Raw genomic sequence first — 22,297 nt, 5'->3', positions numbered from 1 at the left:
CTGATAACAGCCTTCCAATATGTTAAGGGCCATTATAAAGACAATGGGGATCAATTGTTCTCTATGCCCACTGAAGGTAGGACAAGCTGTAAAGGACTTAATTTGCAGCAAGAGATTTAGACTAGATATTAGGAAAACCTTTCTAAGTATAAGAATAGTTAAGAACTGGAATAGATTTCCAAGGGAGATTGTGGAGTTCCCATCATTGGAAGCTTTAAAAAATAAGTGGGACAAACACCTGTCAGGGATGGTCTAGGTTTACTTAGTCTGGCCACAGTGCAGGGGGCTGGACTTGATGACTTCTCAAAGTCCCTTCCTGCCCTGCATTTCTCTGGGCTTGTCTACACTACCGGCTGTATCGATGGGCAGTGATTGATCCAGCAGGGGTTCATTTATCGTGTCTAGTATAGACGTGATAAATCGACCACCAATTGCTCTAGCATCAACTCCGGTATTTCACCTCAAAGAGAAGTGCAAGGGGAATCGACGAGAGAGCATCTTCCATTGACACACCGCAGTGAAGACATTGTGATAAGTAGATCTAAGTACGTCAACTTCAGCTACGTTATTCACGTAGCTGAAGTTGCATAACTTAGATCGATCCCCGCCATCCCCACCCCCTTGCCCTCCTGTAATGTAGACAAGCCCTAAGATACCATGTTTTAATGGTTGTACCATTCAATGAGAATGAAGCTTTCTTTAGGAAAATAATTAAAGTGCAAATGCAAAATAAGATTAAAATTGATTATATAAATCCAGGATACCTGCTTGCTGATTTAAATCATGATTAATATCACTTTGATTTAACTCAGTCCATACTGATAGGCACTACTCTAATGTGTAAAAGAAGTAGGAATTGGCTCTATGTGTGCTTACAAAATAAAAATACAAACCTGGCAGCAACAATGTGGACTCTTCTGTGCTCTGTCACACCAGCGGACATAACTCTGATACATGATAGCCATGAAAGGTCATTTACTCCTAAGGGCCAGCTCCTGTTTCCACAGAAGTCTGTCAAAACTCCTCATGACTCCCACTTGTATTGAATTATGGAGTGTTGCTGGATGAGTGTGTTGCCTTGACAGGGATGAGATCTGACCTGAAGTTAAACCTAAAGATGAAAGACAATTTCCTACTAATATCAACTGAGTTATCCATTCCTCCTAGGTCAACATCTTCCCTCTAACCTTTCCCTGTAGCTATTTTATAAACTTTCAGGGCCCTCATGCGCAGAGCTTTGAACTGTTACCTTGTCTTCACATACGTTTGCAAGAACATTGCCCAATCATAATTTTCTCCACTAAACACAGCACTGAGATCTGCTGTCCAAACTTTCTGTCCCTTCCTTGCCACCTGCCCCTCCCCTTTGTTTTTTTCTCATCCTTCCTTCCACTTAAAGCAAGTGTTCAAAGTAAACAACCATGTAACACCGTTTTACTGCTCTGTATTTAGACTACAAGGTAAGGGCTCTGGCCACATCTCTAAGTCCTGTACAGTGCTGAGAACATACTCAGTGCTTGATTCATAATAGCAACACTACACAAATGAATTCCGAACTAGTGAAAGATGTGAGCGTGACATCAGTCAAAGTAAAATGTTTCTTTGCCCATAGAAAAGGCACAATCTGGGCTTCCCTACACTGATCTACTGATGTTCCTCATTGCTGATGCTGGAGTCCAGCTGGAGGGATCATGGGGTAGTTCATTTTCCATAGCATTTGATTCCTTCACACTCCTGCTGAGACTACCAAGAAGGGGGCCAACTGCGGTGGTGGATTTTGTAACATGCACACATCTCCAGCAGGAATTGGACGGAGGTCAGCTCACCTCACCAAGATAAAGAGCTATCATATGAATGACTCTGACTCATTCCCGACCCATGCCACATTTATGCCTTCAACTGTTAAGTGTGTCTGATTATCAGTTATCTATACAGAGGAGTTTTTTAATCCTCAGTCAGACTATTCATGGGGAAGGAGAAAAGTTACACTTAGATGTCATTTAGGAGTCCCATGTGCAGTTCAGTATTCCTGTGTTCACTACTGATGAAACCGTATAAAAAGAAGAAAAAATAGGCTCTTACCTTGAATTCCCCCTTGTCTTCCAGAAACACACATATTTTTTTTTCCAGACAGAAAAACTTATACTTCTTTGCAAGTTTTCTAATTCTTTGTAAAAATAGGAAAATCAAAAGGAGTACGTCAAAAATGTTCATTTAAATTGACTCGTCTTAATTCCAACCTTTCACATTCCCCCCCGCCCCGTCCCCAAAAAAACCCTCTAAAACTTTCCCACTGTTTGTAGAACCTGATGCCATTAGGCTGCTGACCCGCCCTTAAATACTTAAGAAAACCAGGCAGTTATAAACAGCCACCGACTGATCCATGTGCTTAACGAAGAAAATGATAGTTGGGCACATCTATATTGGGAAAATGTTCCACCAAAGATGGTGACACTGGATGGGCTAGTGTGGCTAGGGACCAGATTTTTTTACCACCATGCTGACTAAATCCATGGGCTTAGATGACCGTGATAAAATCACCTCTTCTCTGTCTACAGCACTCGTTATTACGAACACTGGCAGAGCTGCACTCACGCTGAAATGTGTCTACAATTGGCAAATTTGGAAGCAAGACCCTTCGGTCTGCTTCCTAAACCAGAAACTGTCATTTGAGGAGAAACCACTTTATGTAGCGTAACAAAGCAACATGGTTGTACTTAAATGTCAGGAACTGGTTTTCCAGCTCAAAACACCACAGCACCCCCTACACTCTTGAGATTGTTCGTTGCTTGTTCTACTAGAGGAATTCTCAGTGCTGGGATAGAGATTTGGAAGTGAATCCCCAAAACATCTTTTGGAGAGTGGTGAGATGAGGTATACAAACTTTGTCTACAGAATCAAGCTTTCATTAAAAAAGAAGTTTGTGGCCATTCTGGTTGTGGAGCCACAGCAATTAGGTTTATTGAATATTTAGCACATATTCAATAGTTATGCAGAAGATGCAATTCATGAGAATGTGAAAAAGAATGTTTGAATTATTTTTTTAATGTGAACTTGTGGATAGTGAATATAAATGCTGACTTTGGCCATGTATGGCACAATAAACTTGCATTATATTTCACAGGGTGGGTGAGGTAATATCTTTTATTGGACCAACTTCTGTTGGTGAGAGAGACAAGCTTTTGAGCTTACACAAATCCTGAAGAGAGCTCTGTGCAAGTTCGAAAGGTTGTCTCTCTCACCAACAGAAGCTGTTACCCACCTTTTCTCTCTAACATCCTGGGACCAACATGGCTACAACAACACTGCATATTATATTTCACAGCATTTTAGGGGCTAGAACAGTGGAAAATACTTTGGGTAGATTTTGGGTAAAGGGCGAAGCCTCAGAACCTCTGGCCCCGGACACTGTCCCACAAGTACTAATGATCATTCATGTATTTATCAGTGACAGCTCCACCTTTAGAACAGCTGGGGTGGAATCCTCTCCCTGTTTGTGCTCAGTGAGAGTTTTGCAATCCAGTTCAATAGGGCCAGGATTTCACTCTTGGAGCTCTGTCCTGCCTTAGATAAACTATAAAATGTAATCCAATAAATGTATCGAAATCCCATTTCCATGCAATAGCTGGTAATTTAACAGCAGAGTGCTTCCATTTTCCAGATGTGGGATTTAAGCAGGCCCCTGCTTGTGTAGTACATACATCAAAAGATGGCTTTAAAACCGCAGAACTCAGTGGAGCAACTGCATTTATGACCAATCCCATAATACCTGCCTTGCACTTACTAAAGCACTCATAATTAAATGAGCACATGTGAAGCTATGAAGGGGGTACATTGCTCACTCTAAAACTTTGGGAACCAACAGTATTTGAAACAAAAGTAAGAAGTACTAAGCGAGGTGACTTCTAGCTCTAATCATAGAATCATTGAAGATTAGGGTTGGACGGGACCTCAGGAGGTCATCTAGTCCAACCCCCTGCTCAAAGCAGGACCAATCCCCAACTAAATCATCCCAGCCAGGGCTTGGTCAAGCCTGACCTTAAAAACCTCAAAAGAAGGTGATTCCGCCACCTCCCTAGGGAACCCATTCCAGTGCTTCACCACCCTCCTCATGAAATAGTGTTTCCTAAAATCCAACCTAAACCTCCCCCATTGCAACTTGAGACTGTCTAATCTTCCTCCATGCTTTTTTCTAATGTGGTTTACCATTGTTTTGATACATTGTGCATATTGCAGCTGCTCTGTGTTCTCTAAGCTCACAGAAAAGGGTATTCCCCAATGTACCTTCACTACTTTCTTTTCTTTAAAAAAATCATTAACAAATATTCATATTAAATCACACCTTTGAAAGTAACATGTAGAAACCAAGATCAGAGCCAAAAGGAAATGTTAGAAAAGAGATATAGTAGGAAAAATCACAGTTATTTTGGTTTAATGCAGGATTTGCTAACATGTGGCCTAATTAATTAAAACAGTATTATTGTGCCTTGAAATAAATGTTCTTCTATTCCTTCTCACCAGAAGGAAAGTCTGGTTTTCGAAACATTGCCATTTAGTTTGCGATGTTTGTAAATACCAACAGTCATTGGAGCCCAAGTATATCACTAACAGTTTCTATGTATTAAACACTTGAGTATGGTAACTGAGTTGATTATGCAAAGCAGCTGTTACTATTACACATCCCTTAAATAAAAATGTTATACAAGACAATATGAAGAACTTTTTTTTTTCAAATTCTCTTTAACTCTCCCCATTGTTCATGTTACCTTCTGAAAAAAGTAAAAGAAAAAAAATTTCCCTGTATCTATTTTCTCCTTTTTCTAACTGAAACTTGTTACCTTCCCATACTCTTGAAAATAACATCATTGTTTTGGTCTATGCCCATATTTCTGCACCAATTACACCATGGAAGAGGTATTTTTTGTTAACTGTTACTGGACAGCATAGATGTTTATGGTGCCCACACAAATAAGAAAGATCTGCCATCTTTAAAAACAATTTATTACACATTTTTGAAGGGAGAAAAGAGAGTGCTATTACAATAGCGATCACTGCATAAATGAATCCTCCTTCCCAACGTATGAAACGGTAGGAGCTGCAGTGGCACCAGAGACAGTTGCAGTCTCTCTCTACAGAGCAGAGTGGCTATTAGACTATAGTAGCCTTTTTTAATTATTATTATTATTTTTTTACAACCAGCAGTTCACGTGAAGCCATATTACAAAGTATTGAGATCCATATGTATTTACGGTATTTATGTATATGTATCCAAAATATTGATTGCATTATACATGTGTTTTATCTCTTCTGTTCTATAGAGTATCTTACAAGAGAACTATATACACATACACACTATTAAAAAATAAAAGCTAGAATAGGCATATTGGTGCTCCCAGGGTTAATCTTAGAACTCCAAATTGTCCCTTATGAGCACTGATACAACAACAGTTAGGACGCGTTGGCTACCTGAGGCTATAGAAACAGGAAATGTTTTTGAATTTCCTTTATTTCTACCCCTGGCCTAAATATCAATCACTGGAAAGTTTTTAAAAAAAGGAACTTTGCAAATGGAATGTTTTGAAATAGATATTTTGCAGGAGTGAGACCAATTCAACCTTCCATTCAGTGACAATGGGAGTAAGGGCCACTTGGAAAGTCCTCTGTATTTTGATAGGAGGAATGATGAAGTTATTCCGGAACACTTGCTGTGCATGCTCTGGCATCTAAACGTGTTTGTATTTTCTCTTCATAGGCCTCACTCTGGACAGTTCTGTTTGAGGACCCAGGCCTCCCAAATGTTAAGTGCCCTCATTTCTCACAGAGATCTTAATAGTAAAACTAAGAGACACTAGCTTAATTTTATACTATTGATAGAACGTTCACCCAAAATATGTCAGAGGGAGAGGGCTGTTACACCTATGAATACAGAATTATAACACTGTTCTATACAGGTACTTGTATGAGCCTCACCACTGTAGTATCCAAGTGCCATGGATGGAGGTGGAGGTAAAGCAGAGACGACTGGCTCCATGAAAACTGCCTATCTTCCTACTCTGATCCCATAGTAGCTCCTCTTGCAGCCAGCTGTCGGAGCTACTCACACAGGGCTGCAGGCTCAAGTTTCTCTTTTCTCCCAGAGCCCTTAGTTCCATGAAAACAATTGTGGCCCTCTATCTCTGACATATTTAGGATGGGTTGGAGAAAATGGATTTCTGTCTGGCCTCTCTCAGTCCCAAGAGAGAACAAGACAGAACTCCATCTTCGCCAAACCATCCTAATCCAAGTCTGGTATGACATACACCTAGGTGATAGGGTTATTCTGGCATTAAACTAATTGGGGGTCAAGGTTTGCAGAATATTTTATGTTATAGAATATGGTGAGAATGAAAAGTATTATAAAAACCGCAAATTAAAAAAAAAAATCAAACCCATTTCTTTGTCAAATGTTGGTATCCAGTCAAACTTGCTTTCATTTATAATTCAAGTCTACATTTGGAAGAATGTTGATTATTAAAATATTTGTAATCACGGAGGGCTGCCTTTTAAATCTCTTATCAGTCAGTACAACATCAGGGCAAAATGTTCACTTCATACTCTTTGCAAATGACAAAGTCCATACAGTATGACTAAGCAAGTCTGATCATTGTGCATTTTTACATTCAACCTCTCCCAGGATCCACTCAATTCCATTTAACAGTCCACTTAAAGTAGCAGCTACAGAATCTTGCACCTGTAAAACCAATAATGGCAGATGTTAATGTGGTATATGGATATACATATTGAGTGTACAGATACTAGATTAACATTCCATATTTGTTCTTAAAAATATTGTCAAATCTGCCTGTTTTGTCACTGGCTTCCAGGTCCCTTAAACAGAACATGTTTCTTAGAGTAAATTAGGGGAAAGGAAACAGTACTGTTCAGAGGATGAATAAAGAGAGCCATTAGAAAAGCTGTACATTACTGATTTCCTATAGAGTTCTCTCTTAAACCTCCCCTCGGCTGTTTATCAGTTGGTTTATCTGACATCTTATTTCCTTCACAGTATCAGTTGGAATCACAGGTTATTTGAAATTCCTTTTTATAACTCTTGGGGAACAAAGTTTCAAACTTTAGAATTTCACATAGATTATGAATTCTATAATTTCTAGTATATTTTAATTCAAATTATGTAGTCTTCTAATTAACAGTGGTGTGTTTTAAAAATACACAAAGCTTTCCAACATTATACTTATGAAGGCAAAGGAAAATATTTTACCTAAAATCTGTATTTAAGCTTTTCTGCCTAGCAGTTCTCCTTTAGCTACAGTGTGCCACTAACATTTATATTAAAGTCCACTTCAAACATTACTGCTCACTCACGAGACAATATAAAGAGGATGAGTAAAAAGAAAACAAATATTTTAAGAAGTGAAGATACCATCCATGGTTGGCTTAGCAGATTTAATTGCAGTTGATGTGCCATGTAAACACAAGGGATTCTTTTAATGCCAACTTCAGAGGTGCAGGACAAAATCAGTACAGGCCTGTTTGGAGGCCCAAGAGTTGGATCTATCATTGCCAAAATATGAGCAAATTCATCTTGACGGTCGTGTTCTAGAAAACAGTTTGAAATATGAGTATTAGACTATATACAAACCCCGCTATATATAATCAAACTCATCTTTATTACATTTTCTTCTATCTTGGTTCTTAGGAGGATACACATCATTGTAGTTATTGGAGTACCTTCCAAGCGATAATAACCAAAGTCACAATAGGCCATTTTCCTAACTTTCACAGAGGCAGTTAGGGCAGTGAGTTGCCCCACCTCCCTCTTCCTTCCATCTCTCCCTTCCTGATTTGACTTTTTCCTCCTTTTCAAAGGCAATGATTTGAAGACAATCTAGCATGGCTGAAGAAACAAAAAGTAAACACACTTTCAGTATTAAAAGATATTCAGGACATGTTTCTTCATTATAGTTTTACATCTTCTGTAAATAAAATGAGATGCTAGAAACAATCCTAAATGTAAATACATGCTCTAGTTTAAATACTCCCAACTGAAACAAATTTTAAAAATCAACAGGTAACCTGTTTGATTCAACTTCCCGTTAATGGACTGGTAAATCAGAAAACACACAACTGTTTAAGACTAGGTCAAAGAATGAGAGTTATACCATCATGACATGAAAATAAGCAAGGAAAGAACTTTAGATGATAGCAGAACTCTGTTTCAGTGCAGTGCCAGACGTCTGATAAACTAATGAGATATTTCAGTGCATATATTAGGAGAAACTGTAGAAACTTTACCAACCATTTGATAATGGACAGTCTCCTTAAAGAGAAGAAACAACCTGAATGAACTCTGGAATAAAATGAAAACTATCATGTGAACAGCAGTGGGCAACAGTGAGTGGCTTTCCATTGGGAAGAATACGAGACATGAGTGTATTCTGTCCCCAGGTCTTTTCAATGTATATGCAGAATTTATCATGAGACAAGCCCTGGAAAATTTTGATAAGGTGGAAGGAACTGGGACTTCCACTGATGAACACTTCTTAACCAACCTCAGATATGCTGATGATATGATGCTCTTTGGTGAAACCAATCGATGCAATGCAATAAATGTTGGAGTCTGAAAAAACAGTTAGTGAGGAATATGGACTATTCCTGAATGAGGCAAAAATGAAATTCACGTACGTTGACATGATTAATTACAACAGGATACAAGCAAACACCATGATCAGCAGTGAAGCTGTAGAGCCAATAGATGAATTTAATTATGTGGGATCATACATATTCAACCAAGGAGGCTGCTCCAAAGAAATCTGAAGACAACTAGGGATGGCTTGCTCAGCCAAGGCCTCCCTCATGAAACTGTGGAAAAACCAAGGTATCTCAAAATGTATTACGGTTAGATTGCTCAAAAGCTTAATTTTTTCCATAGCAACTTATAGATGTGAATCCTGGAAAACTAATACAGTTGACAAGAAGAAAAAAGAAGAGATGTGGTGCTGGAAAAGACTCTTGCATATCTCCTGGACGGAGAAGACAATGCATGCTTATGTTAGAAATATTATTGGAGAGAAGTGGACTCTGCACTTGGAAATCAACAGGTGCAAACTTATATACTTTGGTCACATTTGGCATAAAGGTGGATATATCCTTGAGAAAGTTATCATGGAAGGAATGGTGATGGGCCACCGTAGTAGATGATGAGCAGTGAGCAGAAGGACAGATGGTGTGTGGCAGATCATGGGGAAGTCAGCTGCTGTGTACGCAAAGTTAGTGATGGATCACAAAGGCTTCCAAAAAATTCTGCTATGATGTCACTAGTATTCAGACATGAATAAGAGGACTTTACTTAGTCTCCTTAAACAAGAAAGCCATTAACAAAACTAAATCTTTCCAACTGACATTTCTTAAATCCCCATCTCATCTGCTCTGATTTTTAGCTCAGATTATTAAGAATTCATACCAAACAATTATTTACACAAAAGGAATAACTGACCACACCTTGCTTTTATATTGTAGCAAAACTGCATATAGCCTGCTTATTAGTGTCCTTATAAAATTAAATTCCTCAAGTTATATAGCAGATTCAGTAGTCAATCGTTAGTAAGAACTGTCCTGAAACCACACTAAGTTCATTTGGACTCATAATTCTTACTCATATTGATTAGTATCTTCCTCTGTACTTCTGAAGGTGAATAATAAAATCAGAATGTGGCCTTCAAAGTATAAATGTATTCTCATGTACTAGTAGCATCTCAACCATCCAAAAAATATGAGTCAACATAGTTAAAATAAACATTCCTTACTTTTATGAGCTTCCGCATTAGCAACATAGATGAATCCATCAACTACTTCGCACACCTTTTTAACCTGAGCAATTACATTGTAGTGTACTGCCTGTTGATTCCCTCCTATGCTGTTTTCTTGGTAAAACATCTTATTGACTGTAACAGTTTGCTCTGTTCTTGCTCTCTTCCTTTCCACGCTGAAAAATATGAAAACACCCCAAACATTTAACAAAATTATCCAGACTAATTTGGAAGCAGAATAGGAAAAGGGAGAGACTCCACAAAGAGGGGAGAGGGGAATGGCCAAAACATACAGAACAGTTTCATCCCTGAAACAGCTTTTTATAATTTGCATGCATAGTTAACCAGTTTTGCAAGATCCATACTAACATGCACCAATGGGTAGGTTCATGCTTATAAATTTAAAAAATGAAATTAGAGACACAAAAAGGAAAGGCACTGCTCTTTGTGCATTACACACACACATACTCATGCTGATCAAAGATTCTTTGGGCCAGATTTAAAAAACTAGGCCTACCTTCTGCCACACAATTTGTGAGTGGCAGTGGCAACTGATGTAATTTACAGGAGATGTCCATTCACCTGATTTACAGAAATAATCAAGTGCTGTGATATCCAAATTACATCCGTGGTTGAGACCAGGAGAAAAAGCCGAAATAACTGAGAACATTCAGCTTTATTTTTGCAGAGAACAAGCCTTACCTGGTAGTTGAATACAATGTCAGAATATTGAAATTTTGATGGTTATTAAATTGAAAACTGACTCCTGATCCAATCCCTACAAGAGGAACAAAATGAATTTAGGATACAAAAATATTCAGTTGCTGAAGACAACTAGCACCAAAGGCTGAAAAATCCATAAGGATCATAAATTGGATACATTTAATCAAGTGTGTCTCTATATTACAAGAAAATATATTCATTACATCAGAATGTGACTTTAGACACACACTAAATTGATCACACTGAGATGCTGATAATTTAATTAAGTATTGCTATAAAAGATTGGATGGCACTTGCAATTATTTCAAGTACATAAATAAGTTATTTAAAATTTGTACTGCAGAAGCACCTGGACACCCCAATCAGGATCAAGTTCTACTACGCTTCCTGTTCTTAAATTACATATTAAGTTCTATCCAAAATGTCTTACACCTAATTTAAAAAAAGATGCAACAAGTGTGACATATAACAGCAGGAAAACAGCACTCAAAATGCATATTTGCATATGCTACCTGTGAGTACAACTTCATTATTCCAAATCAGTTATGAATAAATAAATATCAGTGGCTCCCAACCAAATAATTTTTGAGTTTTTTTACTCTGGTTTAGAGTGAGGGGAAACTGCAGATGTTTAGAACTATATTTTATGTAAAATCCTGTTGATTAATCATTTAACTACTTCCTATATTTTCCTAGGTCACTGTTCTTTTTAATAAAGGCATTTTATTACCAATCTCCTATATAAACTTAGATTTAAGTAGGATATTATAGCAGGTAATGGGGTCCGTCATCCACTTTTCCTTTTTTTGTATAACGTGCAGGCAATCAAGCAAAAGTAATTTAAAAAAGAAAAGGACATAGTATTAATGTCAGCTAAAGAAAACTGGGCTTAAGACTTATCCATGATCAACAGCGTGTTTGACTTTAAGTTCTGGACCAAAACCAGGGTAAAATCTTGACACACACCTCCTCTCCCATCTCCCGCACCCCCGCCCGAATTGATTTCAATGTGAGTTTTCCCACGGACTTCAAGGTACCAAGATTTCACCCCAAATGCTTATTGTTCCACAATGGTATTTTATTCCTCTAATCAGCCACAGAGAGAAAAAAAATCCAGTTTTAGTATAGATTCATAGAACCTAAGGCCAAAAGGGGTCTTTGCAATCATCTAGTCTGATCTCCTGTATAACATAGTCTATAAAACTAATATTCGTTTTAAAGGGAGGTATAAAAAGCACCTTTTCTCTTGTAGAACATGTTTTTAAAGAAACAACTGACTATTACCATGGATTTGTCTTTGAGGTAAGCCAGCTACAGGCAAAATGTCTGGGCAAGTCATCATTCTTCGCACCAAAGATTCATCCAATTCTTCTAAACCTGGTCCAAAAAGGGCAAAGCGAGGTTCTGCTTGCGTGACCAGTGATTGTAAAAAGGAAGTCACAGCTCCATATGTGTGACGGCTTGATTTCAAATGTCTACTCGGAGGACAGCTCTTTTTGTATCTGGGTAAAATAGATATAATTAGAAATTAAACACAAAATACAAAGGCAATATTAATTACTATCAACCAAATTAGGTCCCAAATGTATTTTACTTGTGACTTGTAGGTTGCTGATTCATATCAATGAGGTCAGTAGTGACAGAGTTGTTAACTGATGGTTGTTATGTAGCTTATGTAAACAAATGAGAAGTATCGGTCCAGTGAGAAATATTTTTGTGGTTAAGGCACTGGATTGGTACTCAGGATAGCAGTGGGATACAAGAGCCAGAGGATGGGGAGCACCAGAAGAGTAGGTGGGTAGACAGCTGCAGAGGCGGGGGATAGAGGAATGTACAAAGATGTGCAAGGGGAAGAGGGCAGAATCAGGGAGTTGAACAAGAGTAGAGTGGGAGAGAGGCAGGAGCCAGGAGGTGGATAAAAGAAAGGGGAACAAGAACAGGCTAGGAGCACAGGGATATAAGGGTCTGTGCCCTCTTGAACACACAACTTAGAATTGAACCCGGGGATCCTGAACATCTACATTCCTCTGTTGTCAGCAAATAATTGTGAAAGCACAGCACTGACAAAGCATGTGTCTCATTCCTCTCTAGTGGCTGATCCACATATTCGAGAACCCCAATTATTGCCAATATTGTTCCATGTAACAGATTTTTCCCCGTTTTTTTTAAAATTAGGAAGTTGTATCCAAAAAAAAGCTATATTAAAAGAACATTAAGGTTCCAAAGTCAAGATGCAAAAGTTAGGAAATGCCAAAATTAAGGTTGCCTGGACATTATTATGCTTATTACATGAAATACTATTTTATTCCAAAGGACCTCTGGTTTATTCGATGAGTGCTTGACTTTGCAACATTAATATTCTTTTAATGTAGTTGATCGACTGTAGAGATAGATTTTTCATGCAATTTTCTGTACCTGAGTCTGTCAGATAAGACCTTAAAAACTAAAATCCCATTTGCTCTACATAGTACTTTTGGTAAGAGTAGGAGTTTGCTTGTCTTCTGGGCAAAAATATTACCACCACAGTTTTTGTATAGCATGCTGTGGCTGGCTCTCTAACTCCTATTCTGAGGTGGCTGCATTTCTGTGGCGTTATATGTGTATCATTTGCAAAATGCTTTGAAATCCTTTGGAATTAAATAGGTATGTATGAATATTGCAAACAGAAAGAACTGACAGAATTGTTACATAATTAGAAACTTCCTGTCAAGGCACCAGAAATGCATTTTATCTGCAAAACCACTTCAAGAGTCAAGTAATATTTTCCTGTAATTAGACTAGCAGAGTTGTGATTTTAAAATCTGGATTTGGGGTGAGTTATACTGCTTTATACACACTGGAGAAACGTAAAATACTTACATTGTCATATAGTCATACAATGCATTATTATTTAGCTCAGAAAAGGATTTATTAAAGATTTCCACATCTGGAAGTGATTTCCAGTCAACAGAAGACCAAGAAGGGAGATCCCGCAAGAGAAAATATCGCCATAACAATGGATCCCGCACAGCTAAACTCCAGTACTGACTTGTGCTTCCCAAATGGCACAGGTCTTGGGGTGAGAGAAATGACATAATGTATAACTGCACATCAATCTGAAAACATTAAAGAAAAGCAGTTTTAATGACCGAGGACCTCACTAATGCAAATAGAAGAGATTAGGAGGGAAAAATAAAAGCAAAAATAATATTACTTCACATGCAAAAGTATAAACACGGAACAGGTCACTACATTATAAGGTCAAAAAGGGACCATGATTGACTTCCTGCATAACACAGGCCATAGATTATCTGCAATCCCTGTATCTAGACCAACAATTTGTGGCTGAATAAGAGCATAGTTTTTAGAAAGATGTCCAATCTGGATTTAGACTCCAAATGATTGATTATCCTTATTGTTAAAAAACGTACACTTTATCTCCAGGTTGAATTTTGATAATTTCAGCTTCCAGCCACTGAATCTTGTTATGCCTTTATCTGCTAGAATCAGCGTTTCTCAAATGTGGCCACCGTGGCTGAACGCAGCCACCAGGGGGTTTCCCTGTGGCCATGACAGCCTCCTGGGTGAGTGACTGGTGGGGAGGGAGGGCAAAGCATAGGCCTTCCCCTTTCCTCCCTGTTGCTCTTGGACACGCCGCCCTGCACCATCTCTGGAGACAGGAGGAGAACAATGCTGAAGGAGCAAGATGAGTTCTCTACCTGGGGGGGAAGAGTGGCTTAGTGGGGCTCACGCTTTAGCCCTGGGATGGGGACTTAGGGAGCTTGACTGCAGATCACCTGCTGCAGCCATGAGGCTTCAGGTGCCAATATCCGGCTCTAGCCGCAGGGTTTCAGGCACTGACCCCCAGCTCTGGCCATGCAGCCCTGGCCTTCAGCCATGGGTCTTCAGGCTCCAACCCCTGGTTGCGCAGCCGCAGACTCCGATCCCCAGCTCTCGCCACATGGTGCCAACCCCCAACCCCGGTGGCAGCCGCAGGCATCAGGCGCTGATCCCTGGCAGCACACTCTGACCCCCAGCCATGGTCACTGACCCTGGGTGCCAACCCTCGGCTCCAGTGGCTGTCAGTGCTGGGTGCAGATCCCCAGCCCTGGGTGCTGGGGTTCAGATCCCTGGCCTTGGGCTCCAGCAGTTTGCTGGCTCTGGATGCTGACCCCTAGCCTTGGCCGCATGGTAGCAGGTGTGGACCCCAAGTGCCAACCCTGGCGGTGGCTGCTTGCCCCAGGGGCCAATCCCGGCCACGTGCTCTTGCCCCCAGCCCTAGTTGCTGACCCCAGACACTACTCCTGGATGTCAACCCTATGCTCTGGGGGGTGCTGGCCATGGGCGCCGATCCCCAGCCTTGATCACATGGCAGCAGACACCAACCCCGGGCTCTGGCAGGTGCTGGTCCTGGATTCTGATGCCAATCCCTTGCCCCGGTCGCACGGCAGTGGGCATGGACCCCAAGTGCTGACCCTTGGTGCTGACCGCAGGCCCCGGTCTTGCGGCAGCAGGTGCTGGCTCCGCGTGCCGACCCTCCCAATCCCTGGCCCTGACCACACAGCAGTGGGCACCAACCCCCAGCGCCAACCCTCATCCCCGACCACACGTTTGTTTCCCCCTCTACTGTTCCTCACCCCTTTCCCCATGTTTCCCCCCACCTCCACTGTTCCTCACATGTTCTTGTCAACTGGCGGAAATGGGCCACCTTGATTATCACTACAAAAGGGTTTTTTTTCTCTCCTGCTGGTAATAGCTCACCTTACCTGATCACTCTCATTACAGTGTGTATGGTAACACCCATTGTTTCATGTTCTCTGTGTATATAAAATCTCCTCACTGTATTTTCCACTGAATGCATCCGATGAAGTGAGCTGTAGCTCACAAAAGCTTATGCTCAAATAAATTTGTTAGTCTCTATGGTGCCACTAGTACTCCTTTTCTTGTTGTAGGAAAAAGTGTGAGTGCGGCCACCAGCAAGAGTTGGAGGCCACCAAAAATTCTGTTGCGAGAACCCCGGTGAAAAAGAGCCTTCTGGTATCAGACATGAACCCCCAGGTGGTAATTTCTGAAGGTAGGGCAGAATAATCTGACCATGCCTTTGATTTATGGGCGCGCCCAAGTGCTGCAAACAGGATGGGAACCGGGTGGCTGGAGTGGTCAGAGAGACGAGGAGAGCCCGGGGTGGGTGGGCTAGAGACGGAGGGAGGCAGGTGGCTGGGCTGGGCGGAGGGGTGGCAGGAGCCGGGTCACTCACTCACCGGCAGCGTCTGCAGGGCGCAAACCTCTTCGCCGGCCTCCTCGAGGCCGCTTCTCGACCGCTCTGCGGCCGCCGCCTGCCCGCCGCGCTGCCTCGGCCCCCGGGCCCACCTGTCCCTGAGGAGGCGGAGGCTGCTGCGCAGGGCAGACTCCAGGCGGCCCCAGTCCCCAGCGTTGCCCGCTGCCATTGCCTCGCCCACCGGCTGCGGCCGAGAGCCCCGGGGGCGCTGCTCGCTCTCGGCAGGCGGTGCCAGGCCCTGGCCCGGCTCGGAGATCCCGGCCTCCAGCTCGCGGGGCGGCTGCCAGCCGGCAGGGAGCGGGGCGTGGAGAGGGGAGCGCTACCGGGTCACCGAAAACCCACGCGGCGCCCCGGCCGCCTCCCAGCTGCGCCCCCGGCAGAGGCCACTCAGGTGCCGGGGGCCTCACGCGCGCCTGCGGGTCAAGGCAGGGGGAAACCCCGGGCCTCCCGCGGCAGCGAGCCTGGGGCTCAGCCCAGCTGGTGCAGAGCCTTGGCGGGAGCCCCGCACCCTCGGAACGATACAGGGACCCCAGCCGCAGCTCAGCGGCACGTATCCCCGGTGCAACGCTGAGAGCAGCAACGCAGGCTGCTGCGCTGTGAACATGGGCTTAAGTATTAGAGCAGCTGGATAAGGCAGCCCTACAGCAGGAAAGGTTGGAACTAAGGGCAGGGCTTCTTTAGAAACAACCTCAAACCGGCTCTCCAGCCCTAGAAAGGGCTTTTACCTACGATCTGTAGGAGGTGAGGGAGGATATTTCGATTTTAACCACAGTACCTAAAGCCATAATAATAGACTCTCACTTTCACTGTTCGCTTCTGTGGTGGTAGTGGGTGATAGCTGTACACATCACAAAATCCCCCATCAACAAGTTCTCTGCTATCATTGTTATTCATGACTGTTGAGCAGCTGTGTTATCCTCAACCATTCAGTGCCAAAAGAATGTGTCGTACACACCCACCCTCTTCAGAATTTAATATTGAGAATGCAGGCAGTTTGCCTGATTGGAAGCTCACTAAATTGTAAGATGTTTTTAACCAAATAAATAGCAATTCTCCCCCACAGCTTTCAGAATCGTAGCTGTAAAATTTCCAATAGCACAAGAAAAATAGTCACACTACTGAGGTTTTAACAGTGTTTTGTCTCAGTTTAATGTTGATCTTTCTACTTGTCTTCGTCATATATTGCAACTTTCTTGTAAAGAATGGAAAACAGCAACTGGTTAATTAAGCTAACTATGGAATTTCTTGAAGTAGTCCAAGATTAGTTTTGCATTTGCTGTATTCCAGTCTTGTCCTTTTAAGAGTCCCTCACACACAGCTACATATTTCATTAACATCTTTTCTCCTACTTCTCGGAAATCCAGCACTGCACTATGTAAGCTGCAATACAGTTCAGTATTAGATTCAGAATCCATTTCATAGGGTCCAGGCTTTTCTTCTCCACAGTGCTTCAGTCCCCAGTAACACATTTCTCCAATATACATCATGGCCAGTACATGGGTATCACTAAATATACCTGCAAAAACAATTTAGAATTCAAGACTCCAAGTGACACGACACTTATTTCTCCCCTTTTATTCTGTTTAACAAACTAATAATCATTAACTTAATGCTTTTCAACAGATCAAGAATTTTACAAAAGGCAGTAAATATCATTATCCTCATTTTACAGAAGAATACATGAAAGCACAGAGAAGTGAAGTAACTTGCCCAAGGTCACCTAGTAGGCCAGTGGCAAAGCTGCAAAAAAGACTCCAAGTCTAAGTCCTAGCTCATTACTTTGGGCACTGTCTTCCAGTAAAAGATGGGTTTTAATACCAACTTTACCATATACAATTTTCTGACAGATATCAGTGTTTACTGCAATGGTTTATAAAAATACAGAATGTCACTACAGAGGCAGAGGTTTTTTTAAAATAGGTAAACAAACTTTCTGCACTTCCTCAGCTGCACCGTGTTTAAAAAGCAGTTCCCCAGTAGTATTAGTAGCTTTAGTATTTGGACAATGCCATACAGTAGATATCCATGGTCTTTTACAAAGAAAAAAGATTACTAAAGAAGTGAAGAGACAAAGACTAAGATAATAAAAAAAAAGTCCTATTAACTCTTCTTACTTTATAAAAAGTGAATTGTATACTTATGACAAGGCTAGATTGAAAACCCCGGTTACTGTCTTAATCCTCGCTCCAAAACACTTCCTATTTGAATTTTTTAAATTCATTTAACAAGCCTGTGCTTCAATTTTCATCGTTTATATAAATGTACAGTGCCACCTCAAAAGAATTTGTTGAATAGTGACTCCCCATTTTTTTTTTTTTAAAAAACATTTGACTAAAATGTTATATACAGATGGTGCTGGGGGGGGAGGAGGGAGGAAGAGGGTGAAGCTAAATTCAGTTTTTTTAAAGTACTTTAAGATCCTCAGATGAAAAGCAATAATAGCAATAGTGATATATAACAGGTACAGCATAGGCAGTGACAGTAAAAATGTCTCAACTCTACCTAATGTGACTCAACCCAGTTCTGGAAGTACGATCTCTAGCACTGTGAACACAGTTAATCGACCATGTCCATTTAATCCTAAGCATGACTGTAGAGACTGCCAGCAAGGTACCACTTAGTGCCAATTATGTTGACACTTGCCTACTGAGAACTGGACAGATCACAAAACATACTGGCACCAAACTGTCTTCAGATGCTAATAACTTTTGGGCACTGACGATCTAGACCGAAATTGGACCAATGACCTAGATGTCAAAGGCTTTGTATCCCATAACTAGATCATTCAGCTGTCCATTTTCCTGAGATGAATTTAAAGTTCAGCAAGTTGTCTTATTTTCTCTCTCTCTCCGCACCCATGTCCACAATTCAGAACAGGAAAACAGGACAATTTGTTCTTGCCTGTTTCTATGATTTATTGTTCTTAAAAGGGGACAGAATTCGAATCTGCATGAAGTTCAACCTGCCTTTTTAAAAATTATATGGTAGAGGATCTTATAAAGGAGAAGGAACAGGTGAAGAACAATTTACCTTCACTGAGCAATCTAGCTGTGTCTTTATCCTGAAATGAGACATCATTTAGCCGAGGAGGGTATCTAAACCTTAGCATCTTCAGTAAGTAATGGATTCCATCGTTAAGACACTGAATATAAATTATACAGAAAATAAAGTGCTAGAACAGCATACAACAAATTAGATCAACTGCAATGTAATCTATTCTAGTCAGAATTATTTTAAATTAAAATGTTTCTCAAGTACTTATGTGAAGGAAAAACAATAAGATGAATATAATTTTAAAGGCAAAAGTAATTTTTTAATTTATGGAGAGTCATAAATCCATGAAATTAACTTTTTTCCATCTTCCTGTGTTCAGATATGCAACATAAACCATATTAGATTGCTATATTTATGACTTTAGTTAAGACTTTTAAAATTGCTATTTTAGGGAGATTTAAAATTTTAGCTCAAATTAAATTTAATGTACTAATGGGTAACACAAGAGAAGTATTTTCAGGTAACTTTTCAAATGGCTGCTGAACAGATTAAAAGTTCAATAAATTATTTTAAGTAGACAATGTCCAAGGGTAAAATTTTCAAAAGTGCTTATGTGAATTAGGAGCCTAAATCCTATTTTCAAGTGCAATACACATATTTAGATATAGGCTTAAATCTCAAAAAATCAATAGGATTTGGTATTCTAAGGGTCTGTCTACATGGAAAAGTTATACTATTATAAATTAAAGTTTAAATTTCATCAATTCAGTTATTACATTTAAGAGCACCTTTTTTATATTGAAAAAACAAACAAAAAAGAAAAACCTTTGGAAGGAATTCATGACAACTGAAAAAGAATATCCACAAGGGGGTTTATATCAGTATAACTATATCTGTGTAGGTATAGCAGCTTAACTAGTAAAATTTTCCAATGTAAACAAGTCACTTAGGTGCTTCTGAAAATTTTACTCCAAGTTTCCAACTGTGATCCAGTCCAATGACAGAAGAGAAAACTGTGGATAGATTAAAAATCTAATATACTTTGTGACTGTTGTGATTTTGTCAAAACTCTAATCTAACTCAAAGCAAACAGCTTGTCTGAGGATCACAGTTTTCCCACGATCACTAGCTTGTTAGAATTACAACAAATTTTAAAATGCCTGCTTGTGAAGAAAAGGGGCTTTACCTTTTTAAACAAGTCAGTGTTTTCTGTTATCCAGCATCCTCTCTCTTTTACAGTGTGACAATACATGTAGAGTAGAGCTCCTCGTCTCCAGGATAGACATTCTAACAACTCTGTACCAAGAACACCATGTAGCTGAAATAAAACTCAAAAGCTGAACCAAAACTGTTGTTTTAGCCCTAGGAAATCAAAGAAATACATGAGAACTGTGAAGGGCACAGAATTTATTGTTTTTCGATCAGGCACCCAAAAAGGTCTCTTGAAACTCTTATGAGTCCTGGACTGGACTACAACTAGCAAGAACCACCACCGTGAGAGTCTAGTGAGCTGCTTCTAAAAGTGGTCTGTAGACCATCATTCAAGAATCAGTGCTTATAGACAGATAAGAATCAGAACGTTTTAAAAAGACCTCAGAATATTTTGTCGTTTACCCATCAAAACGAAAAATAAGTGTCATTCTCTATTAAAAACCCCAACCATTTGAAGTAAGGTTGTTTGCCATAATTCAGTACTCACATCTTGATGCATGTTGCTTTCTTTAACTAGAACCTCTGGTTCTGAAAGAATACTGATAAGTTCTTTAACTCTCTGTGAGGAAGAATCTTCTGGAAAATCTTCATCTACAAGTTGGTTCTCCTCAAAATATGTGATGTCCAAGACTATCTATAAAAAGGGAAAACATACTATAAACAAAACATTCAACAAATTCATTAAACATTATATACAGTAAAATGAGCTTGTTAATGTTATGATTTGAAAGTTAAATTTTATAACATTTAATTTAGAAAAACTCACTCTAGAGTTCACAAATCACAAAGTTAAAATTCTTACAATAATTTCAATCTACATAATAGACAGGACTCAGTGTTGTCCTCCTCTAACACTGGTGCAACTCGCATTAATTCTGCTTGTCTCTGATCCAGAGCATAAAGTGACCTGAATTTTCTGAAAATGCTTGCAACCACCATAAAATACACTACAGGCATCTAAGAACATTGAGGAATCTTTTCATGCTATGCCACCTTTTCTTTAATTTTAATTATAAATGTTTCTTAAAGCATGTCTCATTTAAATGCCATACCTGTGTGTAAAGCTGCAAAAGATTCGAAGGATTTACAATTTCTTTATCTTCTTTACAAAGATCTTTCAGCTTCTCCAGCGAGATAGCAGCCTTCACTAAAAAAGCATCTATAAGAGGATGGGGGAAAAAAGACCTCCTTAGAAAGCCAGAAAAATGTCTGGCAATAACTTACAATCAGTGTCTTTCAACAGCCTGGCTTGCCTGACTTTATCATTACACGTTTGTATCCATCATAACAATATCTGCAGAAACACTGGCTCAGTAACCACAAAAACCTACTCTCTAAATTTGTTTCGTTTTAGTTCTCTCAAACGGCTGAGTAGTAAAATACTGAAACAAGCCAGAGGCGCATTTTCTTGACAGCCTACTGCTTTTGTGCCAAAGTTTGACCTTCCCTATTTTTTAAGTTCACGGTCTGATGCTTTAGGAAGAGGCTACACACTAGAATTCAACTTTTAGTTGAAAAAGTCTCTCTTTGGCCTAGATGAGCCCTTGCCACAGTGACAGGCAGAAGCTCGGTGGAAACAAGTCTCCATGAGGAACCCGGGACAGAGCTCTTGTTAGGCTGCCCCATGGGGAGGCGCTGCCGTCTCTGCAGGGCTCGGCTGTACATGGGGCAGGAGGCCAGGACGCTCCACGGGGAGAAGGACCGCCTTCACGCCGGCTGCCTCCAGCGGGCAGGGCCGACGGCGGTGGGGTAACCCCCGCTCACCATCTCCGCCCGCTCCTCTCAGCCGCTCCAGCCTCCGCCCCAGCCCCGCCAACCGCTGCCGCAGCGCAACCACCACGGCAGCAGCCATAACAGCACCAACCACCACCCGGATCACGTGACTCGACCAGCCTTCTCACGTGACCTCATCACTGACCCGCAGCCAAAATCACGTGACACGGGAGGGGTGAGGGGGGCAGGCCTCCCAGCTGGTGAACACGCATGCGCTGGCATGGGAGCGACGGGACCAGTCAACTAGGTGCGGGGGAGAGGGGAAACTCAGTCCTTGCGCATGCGCCATAGAGATTGCGTATGTGTCTGTGTGGGTGGTATCGCTTTCCGTCTTTCCCCCTTTGCGAGTCTCTTTGGTCGCTCTCGGAAGGGGGCGCCGCCCCCAGCGTGAGTGGGGTTTAACCCGTTGTTCTCCGCCCTGCCGCTACGCTTCTTACCCAAAGCAGGGCTGACCCCCTCGTTCCTTAGTCCCCCCGCTTAGCAGCTGGGATGGGGTCAGGTCGTTGATAGGTGTATCCCACGTTTACCGCCC

The 22,297-nt window shown here is 41.0% G+C and overlaps 2 protein-coding genes across 4 annotated transcripts; both read right to left on the bottom strand.

Moving 5' to 3' along the window:
* Positions 1 to 4,985: 4,985 nt before the first annotated feature.
* On the bottom strand, positions 4,986 to 16,108 carry FBXO4 (F-box protein 4). 3 transcript variants are annotated; one of them, XM_073343855.1, is made up of 7 exons: positions 15,770 to 16,107; positions 13,389 to 13,624; positions 11,814 to 12,031; positions 10,509 to 10,584; positions 9,804 to 9,982; positions 7,421 to 7,596; positions 4,986 to 6,730 (listed from the first exon to the last, which is right to left on the bottom strand). In XM_073343855.1, exons 1-7 carry the CDS (start codon positions 15,953 to 15,955, stop codon positions 6,641 to 6,643), a joined length of 1,161 nt encoding a protein of 386 aa, XP_073199956.1. In that variant the 5' UTR covers positions 15,956 to 16,107; the 3' UTR covers positions 4,986 to 6,640. The 3 variants fall into 3 exon arrangements, with proteins under 3 accessions (XP_073199956.1, XP_073199959.1, XP_073199958.1); XM_073343858.1 differs by lacking the exon at positions 7,421 to 7,596 and having other exon boundaries at positions 15,770 to 16,108; XM_073343857.2 differs by lacking the exon at positions 4,986 to 6,730 and having other exon boundaries at positions 7,508 to 7,894; positions 15,770 to 16,108.
* An 802-nt stretch (positions 16,109 to 16,910) lies between these two features.
* RIMOC1 (RAB7A interacting MON1-CCZ1 complex subunit 1) lies at positions 16,911 to 21,898 on the bottom strand. Its single transcript, XM_073343854.1, has 6 exons — positions 21,757 to 21,898; positions 21,045 to 21,151; positions 20,480 to 20,626; positions 19,967 to 20,098; positions 18,817 to 18,928; positions 16,911 to 17,302 (listed from the first exon to the last, which is right to left on the bottom strand). Exons 1-6 carry the CDS (start codon positions 21,842 to 21,844, stop codon positions 17,016 to 17,018), a joined length of 873 nt encoding a protein of 290 aa, XP_073199955.1. The 5' UTR covers positions 21,845 to 21,898; the 3' UTR covers positions 16,911 to 17,015.
* Positions 21,899 to 22,297: the final 399 nt, after the last annotated feature.

The sequence above is a fragment of the Lepidochelys kempii genome, chromosome 5 (genome assembly GCF_965140285.1).
Source record: "Lepidochelys kempii isolate rLepKem1 chromosome 5, rLepKem1.hap1, whole genome shotgun sequence".
In the NCBI taxonomy this organism is placed as follows: Eukaryota; Metazoa; Chordata; order Testudines; family Cheloniidae; genus Lepidochelys; species Lepidochelys kempii.
Note: the sequence above shows the minus strand (reverse complement) of the source record. Positions and strands in the feature narration are given on the sequence as shown.

What these genes read in the sequence shown, in the direction of transcription:
- FBXO4 (XM_073343855.1), bottom strand. Translation starts at nt 15,955, where the DNA reads ATGGCAGCGGGCAACGCTGGGGACTGGGGCCGCCTGGAGTCTGCCCTG. An exon ending in ACCTCAAAGACAAATCCATG is followed by an intron (nt 10,585 to 11,813) that starts GTAATAGTCAGT and finishes TTCCTCTTGTAG; the next exon opens with GGATTGGATCAGGAGTCAGT. An exon ending in TGCTAAGCCAACCATGGATG is followed by an intron (nt 6,731 to 7,420) that starts GTATCTTCACTT and finishes TTGGTTTTACAG; the next exon opens with GTGCAAGATTCTGTAGCTGC.
- RIMOC1 (XM_073343854.1), bottom strand. Translation starts at nt 21,844, where the DNA reads ATGGCTGCTGCCGTGGTGGTTGCGCTGCGGCAGCGGTTGGCGGGGCTG. An exon ending in AAAGCAACATGCATCAAGAT is followed by an intron (nt 20,099 to 20,479) that starts GTGAGTACTGAA and finishes GTTTTATTTCAG; the next exon opens with CTACATGGTGTTCTTGGTAC. An exon ending in ACACTGACTTGTTTAAAAAG is followed by an intron (nt 18,929 to 19,966) that starts GTAAAGCCCCTT and finishes ATTTATATTCAG; the next exon opens with TGTCTTAACGATGGAATCCA.